This window comes from Ornithodoros turicata, chromosome 1 (genome assembly GCF_037126465.1).
Source record: "Ornithodoros turicata isolate Travis chromosome 1, ASM3712646v1, whole genome shotgun sequence".
Classification (NCBI taxonomy): Eukaryota; Metazoa; Arthropoda; class Arachnida; order Ixodida; family Argasidae; genus Ornithodoros; species Ornithodoros turicata.
In genome coordinates, this window is record NC_088201.1 from 36,175,718 (window position 1) to 36,195,377 (window position 19,660).

Consider the following 19,660-nt stretch of genomic DNA (forward strand, 5'->3'; position numbering starts at 1 on the left):
TGGGTTGGGACTAACATCTCCAAATTCTTCTTTCATTTCCAATTCCAATCCACAGACCGACGGCTGATCATATCTCGTGACGTAAAGCCAGGAATGATCATTATCATAAGCGTCACAAAAAAAAAAAAGAAAAGGCGTATACGCCTCCAGTTTCCAAAAAAGCAATGGAGAGAACGATGTCATTCTGGATGATGGGTGGCTATAGGAGCGTGTTTTGAGGTGCAGTTCTGTTTTTCAGAGTGTAGGTAACATAACGTTGCACCCCATACATTCCTGCGCAGAACTTTCTAGAAATGTCAATGGGAGTGGGTGAGGGAGAGGGAGTCGGTGTTACTTCTTGCGCACTTGTTTCATAGCCAGTGTATACTTACACCGTTTATTCTTCCCTACCACAGCTGCAGATATTCGACAGCAATAAAGATGGAAAGTTACAACTGAGCGAAATGGCCAAGTGAGCGACTCTTACTTAAGATCACTGCTATTTCAGTGTATCTCTTCGCTTCTAGGTTGCTTCCAGTGAAAGAGAACTTTCTCTGTCGGTCGGCCTTTAAGGTAAGATACGGCTACTTAATCAATATTCCTGGACGTACGCATCACATAAAATGGTCGGCGTCGCAACAACATGCACTTGAGATACACTAAACCGCATATAAAACTTCAAAGCATCAGCTATACCGCGTTCAAACCTCGCATGCGAAAAATACAGGCATTCGCCTGGTTAATGCAGAATAGCTTAGTTGGAATAGAATAGAATAGAAATAGAAAGAAAAAAATGGAAACGTAGGTCGCACTGGTGCGACCAGCTGTTCCATGACTGGCTTACATGACAGCTTAGGTAGCTTAGCTGACATGAATAGCTTAGTTTACGGAAGCTGCACGCTTATATGACTGCATTTTTGGTAACTGTCGTCCATTGTTATTTCATCTTATCCCTTTGCAGATTTTCCATGGGGGCTGCAAGTTGTAGTTTGTTTCAGGTCGAAGTGGTCTATTCTGATAATGGTAACACACCCGGTTTTGTTTTGAGGAAAAGGGAGCGAATGAATAGGAGATACAAAGTAGAGCACCACAGGAGCCTTTAGTTATCTCTCCGTCCCTATCAAATGACCGCCACAACCCGACCAGGCACATGGAGCCGCTGCAACGCAAGCCATCTGGCTGATACCTAGCACCTTCTGTGGAAATGCCGAGCTCTTAAGACCCAGCGGAACCAACACCAATATCCGACTGCCATACACCCATCGACATCCTATAACCTCGAGGCAATGACCCACCCGAAGGGCTCGGTGGAGCATTGTATGAGTAACCGGCGCCGAAACCACCTAAAATTGTCACAACACAGTGTAAGCATCAAAGTAGTTAATGTTGTTGGATTAAATAGCGTTAAATTCCTCTTTTGTAATTTTGTGCACTGGATGCGTGGATTAACGTGTGATCATTAAGTGCAATTGATCGTTGGTCAACGATTAGCGAAGTAGATCGTACATTTTAAGCGAAATACATGAGTGTGTATCACACTGATGTTTCGTTTTTGTGCCTTGCACATGCAGGAGAACAGCAACGAAGAGTCCGGAACATAATGACATTTTTATTTGTACTCTTAATTTACGGTCCAGGCATTGCCCGACGCTATACCTGGACGGGATGATATTTGGAATTCGCTTGAAAACGAAGCCAATTGAGTTCCGATGTTCTAGAAGCACGTTGCACTCATCCGATACGGCAAATGTCGACACTGAGAATGCGACATCATTTGTGTTTGGCTTATGGGGCACACTCTTAAAAATGAACTTCACCTCATAGCACATTCCTCGCCAACCATCATCTCAAATGATATCGTTATCTGCCCTGATTTGTTGAAAACGGGAGGCGTACGCCTTTTCTGTGACACTTATGCTGTTCATAATTGTCACAGAAAAGGCGTACGCCTCCCGTTTTCAACAAATCAGGGTAGATAACGATATCATTCGAGATGATGGTTGGCTAGGAGCGTTCTATGCGGTGAAGTTCACTTTTAAGAGTGCACTTGCGCGTGTGTAAGAGCGTTGGCAAGGGATATATCACACTCCGAGTGAAGCACAAGACCAAATAAGGGCGCAGGCAAGACGCTGGCCCCGCATCGACTAGAAAAAATTCCTGGGCTCTATTTTTCGGAACGGTTCACACAAATCTACCCCCAGAATTCCAAAGAGGAAATTATTTTCCACTTATGGGGGGGGGGGGGGGCGTACTGAACACGTACCTATACATTAGAGTTACGATGTTTGGGGTTAAAGGGTCGCACGAACATTCGATTCGCGCGTAGTTATGGCAGGCGCGTGTGTCGGTTTTCCTTGCGGAGACTCATGCGATGCGAACAGGGTGTCCGTTTAGATTGTCATCCAGGGTATTTGTTGTATTTAGTAACACCACCGTATCGCCAGACTGGTTAGAAAAAGAGCGGAACGTGGCGGAACATCGGAGAAGGGACGAGTGCGTAGGCAGAACACAGACAGTAAACACAGCTAATTAATAGTGCGTGTGTTTTAGGACCGTGACAGTTCAGAAAGCCGCAGTTCTTTGTCACCGTGAGTAACCAATATCTACTGAAATGATGAGACACTATCATTTATGATTGACTTACACAGTAAAGAAACCCGGGGCCACATGATTTGATAACAACAACAACAACAATAAATGAAGAAGTGATGATGACATGGGATGTTTCCCCGTCGTAGCCACAGGACCCTACCCCACTTCACAGTGGTTAATATGAGAGGATGAATTATGGTGAGAGTGAAGGCGACGACAGGTCGGAGTTCTGTTTAGAGCTCTTCGAGGAGTCCAGTGGCTTGCATGAAAGCAAAAAGGGAGCGAAGAGCCCGGCACTGATGCACAGGGGAGCTTCATGGGGTACTTTGGACAGGCTGAATGGTCTATGGTCGAGGAGTTCAAGTTAGCGTCGAAGTACCCGGCGTTCACACGTGTACCACTCACAGTCCTCGATGATATGGAGGATCGTAGCTGGGGTGCGGCAAGCTAGGCACAGCGCCGTGTTACTGTAACCCAGCTTAACACGGAACACAGGGGTGAAGGCGACGTTGAGTCGTAGACGCCGCAGGAGTGTCGTAAAGCTGCGAGGGAAGGCACCTGGCATTATAAATGATAATGACGGGTCCACTGCATGGAGGAGCGACCATTGAGTGATGTCATGGAGCCATTGCTGGCGGGCCAAGGGTGACAACAACGCAGACAAGTAGGAGCGCCTATCTCCGTTGGAGAGGATAATGGGCACGGCTCTGGAGATACGGTGGGCCGCAGCAGCCGCCAAATCTGCCTCTTGGTTTCCCTGAATGCCGGTGTGGCCGGGGACCCACTGTAGGGTCACCCGGTGTCCCTGTTCGCCGAGAACCTTGAGCGCCGAGAACCTTGAGCGCCGTCAGGAGACTAACTACCATCGGGGCTAACGAGCCGCGGATGCCCATGGTTCCTACACATTGCAGGGCTGATTTTGAGTCAATGTATATCACCCAGGAGCGGGGAGCGTATTTGAAGACAGACTTTAGAGATAACAAGATGGCATACAGCTCCGCAGAGGTCGACGAAGTGCGATGTGACAGGCGGAACCCACATGATAGTGACTCCGCCGGTATGACAAAGCACATAATTTGAATAAGATACGTGGCTACCGAAATCTCTGAATTAGCGAGGTTCCGCCATAGTTATGGACACCTTCTATCAGTTGTTTAACATTGCTTCACTAATTTCTGTTCCCGCACCCTGTTCATATTCTCTAAAGTTTTACCTGCGTTTACGCGCATTTGATTCGCGAGTGCTAAAACCGGAAATACCGTGGTCCACATTCGGTCCGCTACTCTGGATGGGCTTTTCCGTGGGAGAAGATTTCCCGCATCTTATCGAGACACGTATATGCGACGGCAGACTCTTGTGGAAAGTCTGCTAAGGTATGGCACTCCTCGGGGTAGTGCAAGGTGAATGAACTCTGCCGAAACGGGTGGCATGGAAAGCTAGTCAGAGATGGAAAGAAATAATGACCGACGCTATGTTGTTAGCTGCAAGCCAATTCTACATCATGAGCGTTTGCAGTGTCATTTTTTGCGCAACATTTCAACTCGGTAATATTGATGCTATAAAATTTTACATGCGGTTTAGTTAATCAAATTACACTATGTGCGTTATCAAAAGTATCCGCGTTTATCATTTTTTGTGACTATGGAGACTGTCTTTCGCATTCTTTGTATTGCGTGACCTTCAATACTATGGAAAGTGAACGCTGTATTTCTAGGATATGAATTGTGCAGCAAAACAGTCGCATTTGGTCTACGCTTCTAGAACTCTGGTTGTTGCGTCTCGGACAGATCCACTCCGGCAGCAAAGAAGAGTCAAATGACATACATGCCTCCTGGGCGACACAAACGGGGCATGAAGAATATCCTAAATCTGTTTACTGCTTATCATGCAACAAAAAGGAAGAATATTCGGAGATCTGGCTCCCATCGTCATTCATGTAGTAGTAGTTGTTGTTCTGGCTTCACCCTAGCAATCACCATGAAGCCAACCAGGCACTAGATGCCGCTTTTTAGTAGTGATTACCGTGTGAGAAGCTTCCCACACCTATAGTGCATAGATCTCTCAGTGTAGAGAAGAGCATAGAGTAGCGTTAAGACAGAGCGGTCCTCTTAGTGTATAGGCATTGCACCAGGAAAATGTAACTGAGTTGCAGTAACGTTGCTCATTCTTTACGGGATGGGATACCTTGATGGGTAATTATTTCTCCGTGTAGTCCCACGAAAGAATATTGGAGAATTTACAGGTCGCAACTCACAATTTTGAAATTAGTTTCGAATTACACGAATGTAATGGAATCCGAATTGTTCATAATACCAGCGAAAGAGCGCATAAAACTTGTATAGAAAGGGATAAAATTTCGAACAAGAAGAGACGTGCGTGACCAATGCCTTCCAATGCGATTTCTGCAAAGGTGAAAGAGATGTCTTAAACTAACAAACCTCGATGTAACAGGAAGCCGTGGTGGTTGAGAAACACTGAATTTGTGGAGCTCAGTCTTGCGTGGACCTGTGTTGCCTGTTTAACATATCACGTTTGTCATTCTGCACAGCTAACTGATGCGACCGCGGTACGTATTTCCAAGGTAGTCTGGGCATGCCTCAGGATCGTATTCGTCATAGTGACACCCGTAGTGGACTTATGAGTGTACGTGCTGCTGCTTCAAACCAAACCGCTCTCTACGTAGAACCGCTGATGTAGTGAATGACAACGAAAGGCTCTTGCACAACTGCTTCAGGTAGTGCTTTCTCAGCGCGCCTTCACGTCCATCTCTTGGGGGGGAAAAGGAAAATTTAACAAAATATAGATAGCCTGATGCAGCAGCTTCTCCTTTGGGCCTGGAAGTTGGCCATTTTGAAAGATCATGAGCACGGGCTGAAAAAAAAAAAAAAGTTCATTTCACGACGGTTCAGCAGGACGATTTCACGATCACATCAGGCAAAGAAATCTGGTCGACCTATCAGGTCTCGATTTTCCTTTAATGTGTGGGAAGTCTATCTACAGGTAGAGTAGCTAATTCAGGCAAATATGTGGTAAGCACAAAACTCCAACCAGGGTTCAGGAAGGGGGTTACCGACGTTCCGGAGCCAATTCGGCTCTTTCCTCAGAGGGGGAGGGGAATATACATTTATTCAAAGGAAAGGTCTGCCAGACCAAGGTCGGCATGCTATTGCATTAAAAAACTGAAAAATCCTCAGGGTACGTGACTGAAGTGGCCACTAGTATTACAAGCTTTTATGCGGGTATAAAAGCGGGTATGAAAGCTGTTACCAGTGGTCCCTGCAGTCGCCCCTGACCCAGAGGAAGGAGCCGAATTGGCTCCAAAACGTCGGGTAGACCCTCTTCCTGAACCCTTGTTGGAGTTTTGTGTTTACCATAGTCTGACCCAACCAGACACACGTGTGTCAAAGATGTTCACATTCAAGGCAAGTATGTATGCAGGGCTCTTTTAATTTTGAAGATTTATCGACAAAGAACTGGATCAAATGGCTAATTTTGTACTAATTTTTAGCGCGCATTACGTCCTTCAACGTAAAGTTTAACGTCTAAAAGCAAAATTTTTTGTCATCGAAAAATCATATTTTGTTATTAGACACTAATCTAGCGTATTTGTGGTTAAAGGGACACTAAAGTTCAAATATTTCTCCTCACGGAATGAAGGATGCCGTTACCTTGACAATAAACACAAAAGGAACGGAATTCATCGGTTGCGTCGTTCGTGATATATGATCGATAGGAAAAACGCAATTTACGCTTTTTCTCTCCTTCTCAAGAAGCGCGGATTGGTCTCCTCAAACGATCTCTCGTGATGATTGGAGGAATCGTTGGAGGAGACCAATGGGAGCCCCCTCCACATTGTCAGCCTTCTTGGGAAGGAGAGGGAAAGCATAATTTGCGGTTTCTTTCACTCATAAATCACTAACGTTTTCGCTTCTTTCTAAGCTTCCAACCCGCTCTCATTTATTTATTGTTTCGCATCTTTTAATGGCCATCTGAACTCCTTTCCGCACGTTCTCTCTCTCTCATTTCTTTTTCTATTAATATGCTTCCCACACATGCATAGTTCACTTCCGATATATGATGCGGACTTCCTCGCATGATATGACGTGAAATCACCGAGCAAAATGCCGAGCAGTCCACAGTGCTGGGACACACTTAACGCTTTCAACACTCGTGCTTGCTTGATGGCCAGCTTTTCAGGTAGTGTGTGACGCTCACGCATGGCACACAGTCAGTCAGCTGTCACGCTGCTTCACACAGTCCTTTTAGTGACACCCGCACATTATGTCTAACAATCACAAGTAGAGCACTGCACTCCGTATGCTAATCGTCACATGCTGAAGCGGATGAGAGCTATCCTTGTGGCATTGTAAACATTCGCATTTTACTTAGAGTGAAATACCTGCCGCTGTTAAATATTCGGCGCTATCTGTTTCTTTGGCATACTCCTGGTATCGGGGGCGTACCTAGGTAAGCTACCGCATACCATGTAATCATAAATAAGTATAATAAGAATTGTCCTTTGACCGGACGTGTCGCATGCAGAATGCATTCTATGTGCATGTATACGCCTATGCTTCGTGGACCTTCCGATGAAGAGTCTCCTCGTTGTCCGTAGCCGACTCATGCTACGAACCACGCGCACCAAGTGTAAATAATAGTGCCGTGATATTACACGCAAGGTTTGTCTGCCTACAGCCAACGCCACCTAGATATAGGAGGCCTGCTTATTCCCTCCTCTCCCTCCTCCGCTACGTGGACATATAAAGTCAGAATTCGTCTGCTACTGCGATTCGCTGCTCGGCAAATTCAAGAACACGCAAATGATTGCACCTAACTTAGACCCTGTAGACTTGAATCTGCAGACAAAAAGTACAACACGCTTTCCAGAAAATCAGTCTTGAGCAAGATATGGGACCATTTTGCGCTTTATTTCCAAGCTTCCCCATTTAGTGCGCGGGGATGTTCAATCACTATTCGCAGACAACGGTGGTTCGTCTCCATGGCTACGACCGCTGAAAGCACTTTCGTGATTGGCTACGGCCGTTGAAAACACGATCCCGATTGGCTGACTCTGAGTTGTTACATCACGTCGACGAATAAGCAGGCTTTCTGTATCTAGGTGGTGTTGCTATAGCGCACCAAGTGAGCTCTCCGCAGAAGTGCAATCTTAAACTGTGACGTCATCGAATGTCTGGCCAATGACATTAGGTAGTTTTAGTAGATCAGGGGGTGCTCATAACGGTTCTTAAAACACGACAAGGCAATCGCGCTACTCCTTTCAGGTGACTGACATCATGATCCCTGGCTTGCATTGGACAGCGTCTTCTATCGTATCGCTAGTATTTCCTACCTGCTAAAGCTCACTGTTACTACATGTAGGTAAGCGAGTGTAAGGGGGAATGGAGAGGGTAAGTGAAGAGGAGAGTCAGAGCGGGAATACCTGCGTCGCGGTAGAATGTTACTGCCTGTTCTTGGTGTCACCCCTGACACACGGCAGGCTAGAACTCCTTTGAAGTAGGGGTCCTTTACAGCTTTAAAGGACCCCTTAGGGAGAGGAGTTTCTCGCCGCTAACACACGACAATGGCGATCTCGCATTAGTGTATATCTTAGCGCACTCCGGAATTGCTCAACGCCTCGGCGATACGGGCGTAGACTCCACCATTGTGTTTCTGTCCATGCAGGTCACCTAAATTGCCTTCCCATAACTTTATTTTAGCCCATGTGTCCCTTTCTTGCCACTGTACACTCGGTTTTTTGGGCGCGATATTATTGAACTTATTATCACTAGAAAAAGATACGATAATGCCCCTGTATGTTTAGAAAGCTATTTTAACGACTGCTAAAAATGTTAAACGTAGGCATTTGTGCACTAACTAATCGGGATCTGCCAATCATCGGCAGATGATGCCATCGAGGCTACGCCTTTTCGGTTGGAAAGGAGATAGTGGATCTCCTTTTTCGAAAAGGCCCGTTATCTAAAAGGAGAATCTTCGTTATCGCGTACGTGTCAATGGCCACAAACGCCGTTCCGGTAGGTGTCCTCCTCTGGAAAGGCTTTTAGAGTGCCCGTGTGTCAGGGGTAGACCACGCGAACTCCAATGTCACTCCTATGGTTAGAATGCATTCTGCATTAAAAAATCAGGTGTGCAAAATTGCATCGAAAGTGAGGGAGTTGCCAAAAACCCACAGAAAAGCTATTCTGGTTCCCCATGCGTAAGAGAAATGAAAAGCCGCTCCCTTTTTTACACTCCAAGGGGTGTACTCAGAAATGTCGCCTGCCAGGCCTACGTACACGTGCATGCCTCGTTATCTGTGTTATCAGCTCTCGTTATCTTCTGGGTCGTTGTTCCATTATGCCGCATAATATTCGCCTTCGTTGTTTTACCTTCAGCGTTTTCACAAATCCTATGCGAGCGCTCTTACATGTAGGCCTACTTCATAAAAAGAAACAATTCCACGCTTTTTGTGTGTTTTTTATATTGGAGATTTTTTTAGGAGTGGGTAACGATTTAGTGTAGCACTGTTGGCATATTCACGGTATGCGATCTTCCTCGTTCTTTATCGCAACGTTTATTCATGTGCCCCTATATTATTTTATTCATTTCCTGATCTGTACACATCTTTCAGTAATGCAGCATGAATCACTGATTTGTACGAACTGCCTTAGCATGGCCGCGCGTTAGAAATGAACTACACAAATGTAAACTGTAAATCAATAGTGCCGGTCAAAGCTAGTAGTCGACTCTGAGTGACTGTCCCGTGGGGGTTCGAACCCAGACTATTCTTCGAATACAAGAGCTCCAGAGCAAGTCTCATTATTCGAGAACGTATGTTGCGTTTGCATTTTTACGTGTTTCACGGCCCCAGGAGAATGAGACCGCCAAGAGCCCTCCTCTAGCCCTAAAGCGTAGGACACTCGAGTGTTTCCGCGCTTTTGTGAACTGCTGTAAGCGGAAGACGTTCACGCGAAATCAGCGGCACATATTTGCTGACGAGGTCGCACACTTAAAAGGGTCCGACGAGCCGGAAGCTGGTAGCGAAAATAAATAACCCGATCTTTCCGGTCTCTTCTCAGGGCGCAAGCAAGTTAACAAGGGAAGACATAGAGAGAGTTTTCGCCCTCTACGACAGGGTAAACGAGATCTTCCTCTTTAAATTGCCTATTCATGCTACACATATTAAACACCTCTTTCAGGACAAAAACGGCACAATAGAAAATGAAGAACTGAAGGGATTCCTCAAGGACCTTCTGGAACTGGTCAAAAAGGTAATGAAAGACGGATGTTGGTGTTTTTCTACCTCCAGCCTCTACAATTTACGTTACCAGCGAGTGGTAGTAGACCGCTGATAACGCCGCCGTTAACTTACCGTGCGTACCGGAACCAACGACAGAGAGCGTGACTCAGAATCTTATCTGCAGATAGGGTGCGGTAGATGCAGTAGTGCAGATAGCGGTCTACTAACACTCGCTACTATCTAACAAAATGCCGCCTGCCTGGTTTGTTCGTCTGTGTGTGAATGTGAGCATGCATGGAAGAACGTATGCGAGTGAGGTGCGACCTCACTATGCCAATCGGCAAGGTCGATCGGCTCTCCCCGCTGTGCTTAGTCTATGGCTCACTATGCCGATCGGTGTCCGTGTCTTCATGAACGAGGCCTTGGTACGTTGACGAGAGCGCGATGTCAGCGTAGTGTAATTGGTAGCACACTCGAACGGGGGGGGGGGGGGAACACACTGGTCGTGTGTTCGTGTCGTCCCTCTGTGTGCCCAGACTCAGGCTTTTACATAATGTTCCACCAGCTTGCCTGCATATACGCCACCTTGTCAATGGTGGAATTTATATCGATGTTAGCACGCACTCACAAATAACACTCACGGCCTATTTTTCAATTTTTTGATTGATTGATTGATTTTAAAAGAAAAAAATGGAGATGGTAGTCTCGAGCCACTCGGGACTGGCTACTCCAGGACGCGTTATTAATAAAAGAAAGGGAAACTACACTAACCTCGACGCTTTGAAACGCTTTGAAAGAATAAATGAGAACATCATCACCGAGCTTGTCACCAAAAGCGAAGTCTCAAGGCACTAAAAACAAAGTGTGTCACAATGTGTCAATTTTTTTTTCGTGTATAACACGCGTATTATACACCGCGATACATATGCGATGAGAGGAGGACCTGCCCCTGCCATGTACCAATGGGAATCCATGTTGCCTCAGATTATTATCGCGATGTCTCTTCCTTTCCTCTTGTTTTTTTGCAGTGTTCTGTCTATCATCTGGGCAGGGGCATGTCCTCCTCTCATCGCATCTTTGCGGCCGATTTCGTGCGCCGTTGAAATACGCGCGTCAGAAAAAGTCGATTTTCACAATTTTTTTGCACTCGCTGTAGCATTAGAGATTTCGGCTTCCGGTGTATTCTACTAAGTTCGCCATGGGCTTCCTGATTCTGTAAAAAAACACGTTATGTTGAGAGTTTTCAAATTTCAGAGTTCAATTCAGAAATTTCAATTTATTGCAACTGAAATTCGACAAAAGTATTTTTTGAAGATGGCAAACTTAATTGCCGCACGGGAGCCGTTGACCGCATATTTTTCGGTTCTACCGTTTGCTTATAAACCCCAAATGACATGGTTCGTGAATCACCCTGTATATTTTGATGTGCATGATTACGTACATTGTGAAATGCAAGCTTGAAAGGCTTGAAACAAATTTATTTGAATCCCGCGTGCCTTGTGATTTTCTTTCGCACATACTGAAGATGGATGCGTGCCATCGTTGCATCTTTCGTGGAGTAGTCCTTGTACGACATGACTGCATGACAATGTTCTATTCCTTTGCATGTGCAGGACTACGATGCGCAGGACCTGGACGAGTTTCAGGAGGCCATACTCCGAGGTTGCGACTTCAACAAAGATGGAAAGATCAGTAAGAAGGAGCTCACCATGGTGCTTCTGGCCTTGGCCAAGCACTCCGCCGACGAGGATGGCAAATAAGCGTCAACAGCATCTACCCCGTTTTCTCTGTCTTTGTCTATGGCCACGGACCTCATAGTATCGACATTTTGCGCCTTTTTCCTCTCCTCTTCTGATACCAAGGTAATCCAGTTCAAGGATCGCTTGCACCATGACACGCGACTGCAGACGAGAAGCTGGAAAGAAAGTCATCTTAGGGGGTGTCAGCAGTGGGACGAGAGCTTCCAAGTGTAACAACCCTGTGACTAAAAGTTGGTCCTTGGTTCCTTCTTTTTTCATGCCAACTTGCTGCTGTCCTGCTGGAACAACGTACTTATCATGTACTAAATCTTGTACTGCTCTTATTGCAGACATTTCATTTCAGAGGTGGGTTAGTAGTCTTACGTTGTCCCATTACTTTGAAAATGTACAACACGATAAACCACTTACACGACTTATTCAGTTAGAAGCAAAGTTCTTGTTAACAGTGTCTCTGATGACATGTGAAACTGTTGAACGCTGTTATGGCACTCTTGCTGATTGGTGCTACAGCGCGATGTCTAGAATTCCGTGTTGCACAGCTTCTGGACGCATCATTGCGCAAAGAGGAATGTCACGCTACTTGGTGTCTGCGTTTGTAATATGGCTCAAGCGTCTACTGAAACAGAGGCAAATAATAAATAAAAGTTTTAAAAAATGTTACTTAGTTTAGTCGTTGTAGGTAGCAAAAAATTATCTGTGGAAAAGCGGAGCTGAATTGGCAAAACAAAAATTAGAAAGGTTTTATATGATATATTTCACAAATAATATTTAGTGTGAATGTTACTACAGCTTACCCGCTTCGTTGTCAAAATATTTTCCAGTCGAGTTCTCCAGTATTTTCCAGATATAGCATAAATAAGGTTTAGGCCTTTCTAGGGCACACTCTTGCTCATGAACAAAGTGCAAGCTGGGATTGGTTTTGGTGATAACACAGAAAAAGAAGAAAAAAAAACATTATTTGCTGCACTCTGAGTGTGCTGCCCTCCGTGTTAATAAGAAGTGATGCGCACTATGTCATGGATTGCGTCACGATTGTGGTGGTTGTGCCTGAATGCTGTCAGACAGCATGGTGGCGTTCCGCGCATTTAGCAACAGCTTCTGAGTGTAATTGTTTCCGAGTTTGTTCGTTTGTTATTCAGCTCACATTTTTGTGCAAGACTGTGATGTATCTGCATGGCATCTGATGTGGAGCTCCCCATGGTAGAACCCAAAGAACGCTCAATGCAGTAAATGGTTTTCTAAGTAGAGGAAAGAGGGAGATGCATAACAAAGGAAGCTTGCTGAACCTCAAGGTTCAAAACAGAGGCCCGAGGGGCCTTGGGTTGCACTTGTATTACTTACTTCTATTGCTTGTATTAATTAGCACAGATCCCCTAACAATGTGTTGTAACATTTGCCACACATGGTGTGTCGCAGGCATTTGGAAAGGCGTCTCCTGTGTTAGCCAGTGTCTCTGCCCCCAACTTCCTCTGGCAGTGACACGTCTATTACCTGCAGTTTGAAAAGTAGGACATCTAAAATGCTACACTCCATGTGCTCTCTGTTGCAAATAACGGTTGTGCTGCAGAAGGAGATATTTTGTTACCATGTTTCATAAAATTCAGTACTTCAAAGCAGTTTGAAGTTGGACTTCAAAGACATAGTGAAATTAAGTCGAACAGTGTTTTTGATCGAGTTATGTTAACTGCATGAAGTATGGAATTGATGACATGTTCCTTATATGGAGAAGTACCGGGTTCAACACAAAGGATAAAATTACTGTATTACAGATTTAGGGTTGTGCCAAACGTCAGAATGGTGGATCCCATATTAACTCCATGAATAAAACTAACGTGAGTCTTTTTTTTTTTTTTTTCAACTGGCATAGTTTCATTCTGGCAGGCTTTTCATTCCCTGTGGGACTGCGCATAGTTATCGAAAGTAGGTCCAATTCTACAATGCCAAACTTTTTTTTTACAGTATACGTCACGCACAATGAATAGCCAGAGCAACAGATTGTAGCTTCTAATACACAGTTGCAAAATAACGGATCAGACTAGTTAGATTTGGTCTACAGATGACATGGCACGAAAACAAAACGATATGTGGAGATATTAATGTATACAAAGAAGAAAGACTGTTGCTATGTAGTATGTGCAGAGAGTGCTCTCATAAAATCAGGGAGGTTGCACCGTGCCACTGTATTCGGGACCTGTTTTCGGGTACAATTGTTGATATGCCCGCCCAGACGAAAAAGCCAACCTTCAGTCAAATATGCAAAGTAGCAGAGAAATAGATTTTCTGAATGCCAAATATGAACGTAGCCTTGGGGATTCCTCTCAGTTGTGCCGACTGTGGATGCGACCATGATGACCATGATGGCGACTGTGGGTGCCCATGTTCAGAGCTGAAATTGCAAGGTGGATCTGCATTCCACGTGTGCATGTGGTAGAATGTCACCCTGCTGTCTCTCGGTCAATGAATTAAGCTTCCTGGGGACAAAAGAAGTGGGATAGACTGTGTGTGTGTGTGGGGGGGGTCGAAGGAAAAGGCGAAAGGTTTCGCTCTAACAGCTTTGTGTTTCGTCCTTCATTTCATATTTGTGCTATGTCGTCTGTAGACTACTACCCTGAGAGAGCAGGATCCATCCGATGTTACTAAATGGGTGCGCACTGAACAGACAAGTACATACGCCTGCGTACCAATAAGTCGGGCGACTTTTTATTATAATCTCCTTTCCTTACGCTCTCCAATAAAATTTAAGAATTCTATTGCTGAGCGTAGAGCAAGCTCTTATTTTTGGACGTCAACAAGTATACGCATCTTCTGTGACAGGGCAAAACAAAGTAAGACGACGAACGGGATTAAATATGTCCGTTTTGGCTAGGACACCACTATGTCTGTCCGTAGCTCTCAGAACATATAAAAAGAAAGAGCAACGAGGACTCCAGTTACGGTCTTTGCAATTGATAATTCGTGGCTGGCTTTACGACGCGAGATAACTATATACGGTCTCTGCGGGCTGGAGGATAAAGCTAAGCTTTTGTTAAGTTGCCATCAGCGCGCGCACTTGCAATTTTTACCGTCTGCAGAATGAGTAATTTGTAGTGGCTGCACAACGTTGAACAGGTAAACAGAAATGCTGCGACAATTCATTCTGGGACAACCGCAGTTCGACGCAATAAAACCATCACCAGTCCAGACAAGATGGTGTAGACAAAGGCAATCTGGTGGATCATATCCCTGAGGAGTAGAGTCTGAGCTTGGGCAACGAAGAAACACGACACACACACACGAGAGCTCTCGTCAGCTGTGTGTCGTGTTTCTTCGTTGCCCGAGCTCAGGCTCTACTCATCATGGATACTTCACCAATCCCTCTGTCACTACGTTAATTGGACAGCCAAGCATGCAGTTGTTATGAGCGAGCCGCTGGTACCTCGACAACAGTCCGGCACCACTACCCCCCAGCCCTCCGAACCCTGCCCTCGTACTTCCATGAGGTATCAAAGACCGTCAATCACGACGCTGTGCGATTACCACCTTTCTAGTAGAAACCATGCCATCCGTTGGTTCCCATAGGGTCAGAGGTCAAGTTCCCGTTTGCGAGCGTTGCCGAGTCCCACGACGTTCTAGCAGCTTTGCCACCAGAAATTCTGCAAGAGGTTGCTGACATGCAACAGTCCTCAACCCTACGTATCCAAACTTAAACTTCTATTGTGCAACAAGCGATTAAAACAAACATCTCTATTCTCGGGGAGCGACCTTGCACAAACCATATCTTGGGGTAGGAAAACGGTTGTCCTAATTTCCTTCATCAAAGTTTGTTCCACACTTTTATGGTACATCACGTGTCCCAGGAGAGAATTAGTCCCAGTGCGTAATGCTCTGACCTTCCGCTGGCACTTCTGAACAAATAAGTTAGTATAAGCACTTGCACCAGCATATAAAATGCAATGCCTAGACCTGCTTTGGATACAATTCCAATCGTGCTAATTTTCCTTGAACTTGGTTCCAGCTGGTCGACGGTTATGTGCTCAAGTGATATTCGTGTCGCTGTTCGTCAACCTACTCGCACATTATTCGGTCAGGCTGGACCACCACGAAGAAGTATGCTTTAGCTTACTTTCTCAAAATTTGCTATTTGCTGTCGAATATAATTTACATTTTTGTGCAGCTGAGTAATCCTGCTTACTGCCATGACATACTCGATGTTATTAGGACTAGAGCTTAAGCCAGAATTGTCGTCACCTTACCCTATTTTCGTTTACCCCCAGTTCCCAATTACACATACACAAAAAGTTATACAGTTTCAATGTCTGGGCTGCATGTATGTGGATGTTCTAGGCGTACTAGTATTGATTATTATGTCCATTCTGCAAGACGTTCTCAGGTGCCAATTGCATCACTAGTTCGAGTATATCGCGGTCAACTCGTATGAATGTTGCAAATGCTATGGTGGATTATGGTGTGTAGGCTGAGAAAAAGCCAAATACCGCACAATTGCACCCGACAGCTACAAGCCGGTGACTAGAGTGTAGCCTCTCGTATTGCAGTACTGCGCCCAGGGCTGGCGACAGAAATGATGGGGTCTCATAGAGCTCACCTCCCTTGTTGAACTGACGGGGATCGGTACAGGTCGGTTTGCTCTACCCCCTTGCCCCCCTCATCGCCGGCCCCGACTGTGCTGTCTTTGCCACAAAACATCCTCGTTTTAGGTAAATACACACAAACAGTCATTCCTTGAACAAAGCTATTCACATAACTCTATATCCTTTAGGTACTTACCTTTCAAGCATAGAGCAAAGCCTTTAGACACCACCCAGTTCCACTGTAAAATGTTTACCTTTATTAATAACCGTTAGCAGTCAGCTATGAGTCCACATCAGAGTTCAGAGTATATGAGCTCACACGATGGCATCAACTATTTCACTTTGCTTGGTTTCTTCTTTCCTTGCCGTGCCCATACATGCTTTACTAAAGTTACGCTGTCTTATGTATTCAATAATCGGCATACAGTAGACTCTCGTTAATTCAAACCCAGAGGGAGCACACGTTTTTGTTTGAATTCGAAAGTTTGAATTAGCAAAACTTTACCTACCTATATATGCTGCATGACAAAATTATGGCTCTTTATCTGTGTATCTGCACATATAAAGCACATTTTTTAATGTTCCCTCTTAAAACATGTCTATCGCAGTATCATCGACATCCTCACTTGAAGTTGAGGACGACATTTCAGTATTTTCGATACTCAAAGATACTCATAGTCGAAGACACGCGCATTGATAGATCAGCTCTTACAGCGAGACTGAAGCGGAGCGTTCGGGCAGTTCGGGTCGGTTTCGGTCGCGCGCATACAAACTCCGCCTTCCCGCACGCGCTTCTACGCATGCGTCATGTCGGGAGTGACCGTGGTAGTTAGTACGGTTAATACAGTACGAAATATCGGGGGCGCCGGGCGCTCTGGAGACGGGAAGAACCAAAAACCATGCAGGTTTGAGGCGAGATGAGTACGGTCTGAATTATTGCACACGAAAATACATTGGTTCCATGGGGTGTTTGACGCTGCCAACAGTTTTGTCCGAAAAAAATGCAAGTCCGAATGATCGGTCGGCGACTGTATTTCCCCCGCGAAGACAATGTGCAGCACATTTGAGGCAACTCACATCCAGGATGCGTGCAGCGGTGGACGAGGTCTGTGTATGGGCAACCCAAGCGGCTGAAGTTTCGTTTTGTGCACGCGCGCATTTTACGCTTAGTTCACGGTGCCCCAAGGAATGGCGTAACCAACCGAAAACAGGAGCCACTTCGCGGGCTTCGTTTCGCCGCTTCCTCCCGGCAGAAACACTTTACCAGGGAACGAAAAGTTCGAATTAAGCGAAGGTGGCTTAAGGAGCTTGTCATTACATTGAAAACATAGCGGGCCCAACAAAAATTCGAAACAAGTTTCAAATAACCGGAAGTACGAAATATCGGGGTTTGAATTAATGCCAGTCTACTATAAATAAGTTTACACCTAATTGTTACTGCGGCATTTGGCATTGTATAATAAGTAGCGTGCGCAATCAAAAAGGCATATCAATTGACTAGGAATCACCCTAATTATTTCTGACTGCATGATTGAAGTGCCTACTCCCTGCTGAGAACAACAGAGAAGTCCATGATCCAATGCATGTTGTTACACCTGTAATAACTGTTAGCACCAACATTGATACACCCATGACATGTTGCTGCTTCTCTGTATTTGCTGCTGTTAGTTGCTACTCACCACAGTGTTAATGCATCAGTCGAATGTGTCTTCTGTGTGTATCGCACCATTCATTTTCATGTTCGATATAAACAAGATTCGCATTCCCGTATTTGTAGTCCTTTCCAGAAATAACATTAACAAAGATGTGACGTAGTTATTCAGAAGGAAAATGAAATGCAGCTCAAAGCAGAGCGGTGTATAATAAAGAAACAAAGTAATACTGGATAAGGTGTGCAGTCTTGGGTTACAGATAACAAGGTAGGTTTTGTTCGTAACTGTAATTAATCACAGTAACTATATGTGCATCTGAACTACACAGCCATCAACAAATTTACAAAGACCATAGCAAACTCAAGAGATCAGCAGTTACACTCTCCATCAGGCGGATCAGCAAAAAGACTGCTGTATGTGCATGTCTCTGAAGCCACGCAGTAGTTAGTCGTGTTTTTCTAACTCTCACACAACAAGGCACGATGGCCCTGTAGCGTGGCAAATGTCACAAGCCTGCATGTAGCATTCTTCTGGCGATTTGGAACTAGCAGGATACCAGCCACGCGTACGCGACTAAAAGTTGAAACCAGTGGCGATTAGGAAGCAACCACGTGTGTATGTACAGGATGTCTTTGAAACTCTACATGCTCCCTGCTATCTTTACGCACCTTATAGTATTCAAACTTCGGAAAATGGCAAGTTTTATACTTTAAATTTCAGTGGTAGAAACCTGGTGCGCCTCCTTAGCTCATAAAGCAATTAGGAAAAGTTTAATTTGTTAGCTCTACGTATTTCTCTGTGCAATACAGCTCGAAAACTGTCAATCAGCCTGCTGCACTTTTGTGACACCTTGCTACAATGATTCTATTTCTGTTCTCTTTGATTTTCTTGTTGTTTGCTTATACTGAAGAATCTGCTGAGCTTCTAGCGAACGTTTGCAAAAAGATTGTGATACCATGGCAAGCTGTTTCCAGTATCGCCCATAGAAATACGTAAAGATCAGAAATTTGACTTGTTCAAGTTGCTTTGTTGAATAACAAGGCCAGTTTCCCCTCCAGTTTCTTACCATTCACATTAAAACAGAAAATGAGGCTTCGTGTAAATTTCATCTTCAAATGGAATGTAAATACATTGCAGGAGGTGCAGAAACAACTGTGGAGTTTCTCTCAGAACACCTCGTACAACTTTCCTCGTAAGGAAATATGGCTGTAAGTGCACGACAAACAGATAATGATACATTTCAGGGTGAACATTCCTATTCGAAAATAGCAAGCTACGATTTAATTGTAAAGCCGTCTGAAAGAACACAGTCACAAGTTGTGATTCTCCAACTGTATGTCCATGTATCCATGCTTTGTTGTGCGCAGACCTTTCTTACGAAAATCGTTTCATTACACCACTGCTTCGCTGTGCCAATCATGCAGAAAGCTGTTCTGCACACTTATTTAAAAAAAAAGAATTGTCATCCTGGAATCTGTCTTGCCTAGTGCTATGAGCTGCCTGGGCCTGCAGATGGCTGGATAAAGAATAAAAGGAATGTTGACGTTAACATTTGTGTACCTTTATTAATCAAAACACTTGAACAATCTATATCCAATGTCCGCTGTCAAAATAAGTGACCTTGCAGTTCGATGTTATGTTGTGCAACTCGACCAATAGCCTAAGCCCATACGGCACACCAGCAACAGGCTGCTAAGTGCCACTGTCAAAGATGCGTAAGACGGTGTGAAGAAGTTCACTATACAAAATAACAGAGCCTAGGCAAAATCCATGCCTACCCATTGAACAAAGTGGACAAGGAAGCGGCAAGATAAGTCAAAGAATACAACATACATCTTCCAAGAACTGCACTTATGGAGGGGTTAGGAGAGC

The 19,660-nt window shown here is 44.9% G+C and overlaps 1 protein-coding gene across 1 annotated transcript in view; it reads left to right on the plus strand.

Moving 5' to 3' along the window:
- Nucleotides 1-17,902, plus strand: part of LOC135378000 (calbindin-32-like) — a 206,780-nt gene extending 188,878 nt beyond the window's left edge. The window contains exons 7-11 of the mRNA XM_064610797.1: nt 396-451; nt 507-552; nt 9,648-9,704; nt 9,768-9,839; nt 11,422-17,902. Coding sequence (XP_064466867.1) covers nt 396-451; nt 507-552; nt 9,648-9,704; nt 9,768-9,839; nt 11,422-11,568 — 378 coding nt within the window. The 3' untranslated portion in view covers nt 11,569-17,902. The remainder of the gene's footprint in view (nt 1-395; nt 452-506; nt 553-9,647; nt 9,705-9,767; nt 9,840-11,421) is intronic.
- Nucleotides 17,903-19,660: the final 1,758 nt, after the last annotated feature.